The 6836-nt window shown below is 35.9% G+C and overlaps 1 protein-coding gene across 3 annotated transcripts in view; it reads right to left on the reverse strand.

Moving 5' to 3' along the window:
• LOC101490522 (ATP-dependent zinc metalloprotease FTSH 10, mitochondrial-like) overlaps nucleotides 1-4681 on the reverse strand; it is a 6877-nt gene extending 2196 nt beyond the window's left edge. For all 3 annotated transcript variants that reach the window (XR_012163548.1, XM_073370002.1, XM_073370001.1), the window contains exons 1-8: nucleotides 4374-4681; nucleotides 4063-4285; nucleotides 3882-3950; nucleotides 3264-3403; nucleotides 2010-2483; nucleotides 1051-1818; nucleotides 415-642; nucleotides 1-118 (exon numbers count right to left, since the gene is read on the reverse strand). Coding sequence is in view for 2 of the 3 variants with exons in the window: in XM_073370002.1 (XP_073226103.1) it covers nucleotides 1-118; nucleotides 415-642; nucleotides 1051-1818; nucleotides 2010-2483; nucleotides 3264-3403; nucleotides 3882-3950; nucleotides 4063-4285; nucleotides 4374-4424 (2071 nt within the window). In the remaining variant the exon portion in view is untranslated. The remainder of the gene's footprint in view (nucleotides 119-414; nucleotides 643-1050; nucleotides 1819-2009; nucleotides 2484-3263; nucleotides 3404-3881; nucleotides 3951-4062; nucleotides 4286-4373) is intronic.
• Between the last annotated feature and the right edge of the window lie 2155 nt (nucleotides 4682-6836).

The following is a 6836-nucleotide window of genomic DNA, read 5'->3' on the forward strand; positions in this document are numbered from 1 at the left end:
GGAAAGAGAGAAGGCCCACTTTATCGCTGAAACCGTAGACAGCTACTTGGTCATACGTCATCTTGGTTACTTTCTCCAAGTCATTTTGTGCTCCAGTTGTGATTGTCCCAATGAGAATCTGCCATAAAGGGACGAAAAGCATCATTCTCATCTCATGACTTTCAAAATTGGGAGGCATCAAGGAGCAGGTATTACTATGCCAGTATATCAAATATGTAATGCACTACGACATTGAATTCTTTCAATAGAAAGATCAACGTGAATGGTAAAACAATGGATGAGATTTTTTATAAACTAAATAAGCAATGCACTATGACGCATATTGAAATCTTTCGATAGAAATATCACATTAATTTTAAAGAAACGAATTAAAGAAAAGAGGTAAGTAAACAAAATGGGAAATGATGAAACGACCTCCTCGGCAGCCCGACCACCAAGGGTCATGCAAGTCCTATCAAAAAGATGCTCCTTTGTCATGAGAAGGTTCTCATTTGGAAGATACTGGGCAAACCCAAGAGCTGCTGTTCCACGAGGAACAATAGTTACTTTCAACAATGGCTCAGTGTGTTCCAAGAACCAACCTACAACAGCATGGCCTGCTTCATGATAAGCAACAGTACGCCTTTCCACTTTACTTATTACCTACATATAAGAAACCGGAATATTTTAGAGACTTTAACCCGTAGCCAAAAGAAGTAATGCAAGTGATCTGAATAATTTCAGGTAAATTGGTGTAGCATATAATTTACAATTGTATGATATAATATTTATGCATATTAGAAACGGAAAATTTTGAAAAGATGACTTAATGTATAGAGATTTTATGTAAAACAGAAGCAATATTTCATTTACAATTACAAAAAAGCACTTCTTATTTTTAAAGGTAATTATATCACAAACATTTTCAAGTCAAAGTAGCTTCTCAAATAATTAGAAATCTGATTTTGATTGTTTTAAACAGGTTAAACAAGTACCACCCTGAAAATGTTAGTTTTTTCATTAAAAAAGGTGAATTTTCGTATAAAATAAAAGAGGAAACTAAAGGCCCACCAAGTTTTTCTTCTCCAAACCACCAATGATCCTATCAATAGCTGCCTCAAAATGATCCATTGTGACTTGAGTTTCATCAGTCCTTGCAGCAAACAAAGCAGCTTCATTACAAACATTAGCAATGTCTGCCCCAGCAAATCCTGGAGTAAGGGCTGCAAGCCTTTGTGAATAATATGAAGGCTCGTGGTCAAGTTTGATCTTTTTCAAGTAAATCTGAAATATCTGTTCACGACCTTTGATATCAGGTTTATCAATAGTTATCTGGCGGTCAAAACGCCCAGGCCTAAGTAGGGCTTTGTCTAATATATCAGGTCTATTCGTTCCTGCCAGCACAACAACTCCAGCCGTGGTTCCAAAACCATCCATCTCCACCAACAATTGATTTAAAGTACTTTCACGCTCATCATTTCCACCAGAGAAACCTCCCCGACCCCTTGCCCGTCCAATAGCATCAATCTCATCAATAAATACTATACTGGGAGCACACTGCCTTGCTTCCTGAAACAAGTTCCTCACTCTAGATGGTCCAACACCAACAAACATTTCTATGAAATCAGAACCAGACATAGAAAGAAATGGCACACCAGATTCCCCTGCAGTTGCCTTCGCTAAAAGGGTTTTCCCTGTGCCAGGGGAACCAACCAGGAGAGCACCTTTTGGAATTTTGGCACCAAGCTCTTCATATTTCTTAGGGTTCTTGAGGAAGTGCACAAACTCCATAATTTCTTGCTTTGCCTCATCACAGCCAGCAACATCTTTAAAATAGACCTGAACAAAATGAATTCAAATAAGAAAAATAGTCTCTTAATTGAAATTATCATTGAAGTTATCACCACCACAACTCCCACAGAGAAAAAGTGAGAATGGGAAAAGCAATGGTCAACTAGGTAACATGCTGTTAAAAAACAAATATACAAAATATCAACCATTACTAACAGAAGAATAAGTAAGCTACCAACCTTGTTTTTGGCATTTTTGTCTACTTTAGTAATATGTGCTTTTCCTATGTTGAATATTCCTCGACCACCCTTACCACCGGCGCCGCCACCAACACCAAGTCCACCTTGCATTCTTCTTCCCATGTAGAAGAGAGATCCCAAAAGCAACAGAGTTGGAGCAAATCTCAACAACTCCTGGTACCAAACCATTTCAGATGAATACGTAACAGGTACAAAATCGTGAGGGTCAACGCCTAGAGCATCTTGTGCTTCTTCTAACTTCTCCTCAAAAGACTCGACACTTCCAATGTTGAAAAAATACTTATATTGGCCACCAGATCCTTTTGCAGGAAGGGTTCCTTGGAGTACTTCACTGTCTGTTTGATTCTTGGGGGAGGTCCTTACATATATTTTAGCAACCGATTTGTTTGTGACAACAATATGGTCTACTAATCCTGGTTCCAAAAGCTTATTTTTAAACTCCTGAAAGCTAATCTGCAGAGAATCAAATCTGTCCCACATTAGCAACATGACAGTAATAAAATAAACTACAAAAACCAGAAAAAGATGAAGAGGCGCCTCTCTTCCAACAGGCATGTGATAATCACATACTAATACTAAATATACTAACTATCATACAAAGGCACCCTCGGGACAAAAAAGATACAGTGAAATGTTGAGCATTGTTCAAAACCAAGCTAGTTTGAGACTTGCAACTAGATGCTAGCAAAAAATGGAATATAAAAAACTCAAATATATCCTAATACTCTAATAGTAGTCTTGTTTAATAGACCTTCAATAAAAGCAGTCAATCACAGCAGCATAAAGCTCATCTCACAGATAATCACTTTTCAATCATAAGATTGCAGTCAAGGAGTAACTTCTAGCCAAACGAAAGTTAGCTGAGTAACATACTAACATCAAGTTAAAACTTATCCATTGATGGAACTTCAAATAAAAGTCATACAGAGCCACCCAAAGGAGTACCCAGAAGAAGATCTCAGCAAATGTAGTAATATAAATTTAACATAATATAAAACACAAATCTAATTTCTCATAATCCTTTTATAATTCCATTTTTCCTGATTCACCCAAAGAATGAAGCCCCATAATGTCAAGCACCATAAGATTAGTTTCCTTTGTATCTGAAACCAACCCATCATATGGAATACTTATATTCATAGATCTCAAGTTCTCAAATCAATCCAACTTCACTCACATAAGTAAAAATAAAATTAAAACTGGATCTCGTAACATGTTGGAACTTATGCTTACCTGCTGCTGCTCACGAGAACCAAAAGAAAAGGATGAAAGAAATAGCCCCATCACCAATAATGGGGTGAGAAAATTTTGAAATTGTTTCATGAAAGCTTCTTGAAAACCTCCTTGATCATCTGTGTTTGACTTCGACTCGTCTGAAACCAAAGCACAAATTCAAGTGTTAAAAAAGTTGGAGGTGGAACACCGTTTAAATTGGTACAGACCAAAAAAAGTATGAGTGTGAGAGAGAATATGGTTTAGGATTCGAAGATGTTCTTCAGAACCCAAAGTCGTCCATCTAGAGTTAAGTTGAAATTTAAGTTTAAACCCAACAGTAACAGGGGCAAGGAGAATCCTACTTGATTCTCAATTATCCCACCATAAAGGAAGTTCACATTTATCAACTCTAAAAAAGGTATAGACAAACAAAAGACAAGTAAACTAAATCATCTCGCAGAATCCTCAAGTTCTAAAATGAAAAAAATTTGCGTATAAAATTATAGAAAAAATATCATCCATGCGTAACACATTACTCATCAATCAACTATGGCCACAACTCTCAAATAATTTGCAGTGACAGTTTCCCATTTCACAGTAAAATAATAAAGTACAACCAATATTTTATTTGATTACCTTCAGACTCATTCTTTTTATCGTTCTTTGGAACTTCTTTCTTTTCCTTAGGATAAAACTTTTCATAATCTGCCAAAAAAAAAACGAGAAATACTAATCAGAACGCTAATTGAAGCACAACAAAAGGGGGAAGCATAGTTAAAAGCAATAAAAGCCATTCCAAAATGAAACCCTAACTTACTCTTCTTCTTTGGGGATTCACTAGAAAACAAGCGAAGAAACCTAGGGTTTGCAACAACAGATTTAAAATAAGGCGAATTAGAAACGAAGCCATTATTGAGAGCTGTAGCAGAAGATAAGTAACCCCTGAAAAACCCTAATCCCCCTTCCACTCCATCTGAATAAACATTTGTTCGCGGAATTCCAGAAAGTGTTCCCAATCTTGCATCACCTTGCAACAAATTCTATGACCCAATAAAAAAGAATCACCAAAGTTAGAATCTTCTGTGGAATAGCGAAATGAATTGAAGAGAAAAAGAAAAGAAAGCTTACTCTAACGCGAGAAGAGCGCGATAGGGAACGCCCAATTCTTGAAAAAATCATGCTTCGAGGAAACAGAGGTTATGAGAAACAGTATCAATAATGTCGAAATGAACTACAAATCAAGAAATATTTTATATTTAAAATGGAAAAATCAGTGAAACGGAATAGATCTGATGATAAAAACAGAATACAATGATGATGATTTTTGTAGAACAAAAGGAGATAAATAACATCAAGTGGTTTAAAGCTTTGTTTGGTTAGGCATGAAACGACGTCGCCTTGTTTTTTAGAAAAGCGTTTTTGGGGTCAACAAAGGTGCACGTTGGTTTGGTTCTCTATTTGTCTTGGCAAACACGATATACGCCCACAGATAAGTGAATAATAATGGGAGTTTTATACCAGGCACCCCCCCCACTTTGACCTGCCACCCCCCAGTGATGCGTAAAAGACAATTTTACCCTCTATCACATATATAAAAACCAAAAAAGAATTTTACTCACACTTTTCACCAAATCATTCGAACATTTCAAACATTCGATTCAGAATCAACCTTACCTTCGAAGATCTCAAACATTCGAAACGCAAAAGTAAGTTCCCATTCGAATATTTGCAGTTTTTGAAAATTTTGAAATGCATTTGTATGATTCAATTCCAGAAGTTTCGAAAGTTTCCTTGAATATAAAACCTTCGAAATGCAATCCTCGAACTTTTGGAAATCTTCGAAACGAGAAACTTTCGAAAGTTTCTTGAATTGAAATCTTCGAAATGCAATGCCAGGTGAAACTTTCGAAAGTTCTGGGAAAGTTTCGAAACGCTTGTTCGAAAGTTTGGATCTGGGAAATGTTCGAAACCCAGTTTCGAAAGTTTGAATCTGGGAAATGTTCGAAACCCAGTTTCGAAGGTTTGAACTGGGAAATGTTCGAAACGGGCGTTTATGTATTATTTTAAATTTTTTGAAACGAATTTGTTAATATTATTTATATATTATTAATATATTATTTATATATTGTTACATTGATTTTTTATTGTTTATAATTTTTTTTAATATTTATATATTTATATGTTGCAGTGCCTAGGATGAGAGGTGCTTTCGGCCAAATTATTCGCAATATTGTAGGTGGTGATAGAGGTGGTGATGGTGTTGAGAGAATTCCACCAACAGCATCAAATAGACGACGAAACGAAGCAAATCGTCAAATTAGGCATCGTCGTCGAAGACAAGACATCCATGATGATGTCCCTGAGCCTCAGATGGAGGAGGATGTCACTGAGCCTCAGATGGAGGACCATGTCCCTGAGCCTCAGTTGGAGGAGGATGTCCCTGAGCCTCAGATGGAGGAGGATGTCACTGAGCCTCAGATGGAGGACCATGTCCCTGAGCCTCAGTTGGAGGAGGATGTCCCTGAGCCTCAGATGGAACATGCTGATGATGCTGGATTCCCCGGAGGACCTACGTTGAGACATGTGTTGACACAGTATGAGCACCACGTGGCTCGGCGACTATGGGAAGGAGAGGTATATTTCAATTTGAGGCATTTTAAGTCTATTTAATTCAAGTGTTTATTGAAATATATTTATTCAATTATATATTTAATTGTTTATTTAAATTTATATATTTAAATATTAAATTAAGTTTATTTAATTAATTGTTTAGTTAAATTTATATATAATTAATTGTTTAGTTAAATTTATTTAAATTTATTTATTCAAATATTTGTTTAAGTTGATTTAAATTTATTTTATTCAAATATTTGTTTAAGGTTATTTAATTAAGTTTATTTAATTTGTTGTTTGTTTAAATTTATTTATTCAATTAGTTGTTTAAGTTGATTTAAGTAATTGTTTATTTAAATATATTTATTGAATTATTTATTTAATTAATTGTTTATTTAAATTTATTTATTCAATTATTTGTTTAATGTTATTTAATTAATTAATTACTTTGTAATTACTCGCAGGATCGTGGACCGTTAAAAGTCATTACTCATGGATTGAAGTTGAAGAAGTTTTCTGAAGTTCCTGTGCCACATCCTGTAGAGCGTTGGATTCGGGAATCTGGGCTGCTACCTCTTTCTTCGGCCTACCTCACTATGGTTGATGCTGGTCTCGTCTCGGCATTTATTGAAAGATGGCACAGGGAGACCAGCTCATTTCATTTGCCATTTGGAGAGATGACCATTACTTTAGACGACGTAGCTACTCTCCTTCACATATCACCGAATGGTAAATTTTTTGATGCACCTGTGAATATGAGTACTAATAATGCTGCTAGAGCTGCACATGAGTACTTAGGTGCAACTTGGGAGGAATCTCTAGCTGAAATTAATTTTAATAAATGTGCCCAATATAGATTGCAGTGGCTGCGTGACTTATATAGTCGTCTCATTCAAACTAATCAGTTTGAGTGTGCGGCTAGAGCGTATCTATTGCACTTAGTTGGCAGCACAATTTTCGCCGATAAAACGCATACGC

Source organism: Cicer arietinum, chromosome 6, assembly GCF_000331145.2.
Source record: "Cicer arietinum cultivar CDC Frontier isolate Library 1 chromosome 6, Cicar.CDCFrontier_v2.0, whole genome shotgun sequence".
NCBI classification, from domain to species: domain Eukaryota; kingdom Viridiplantae; phylum Streptophyta; class Magnoliopsida; order Fabales; family Fabaceae; genus Cicer; species Cicer arietinum.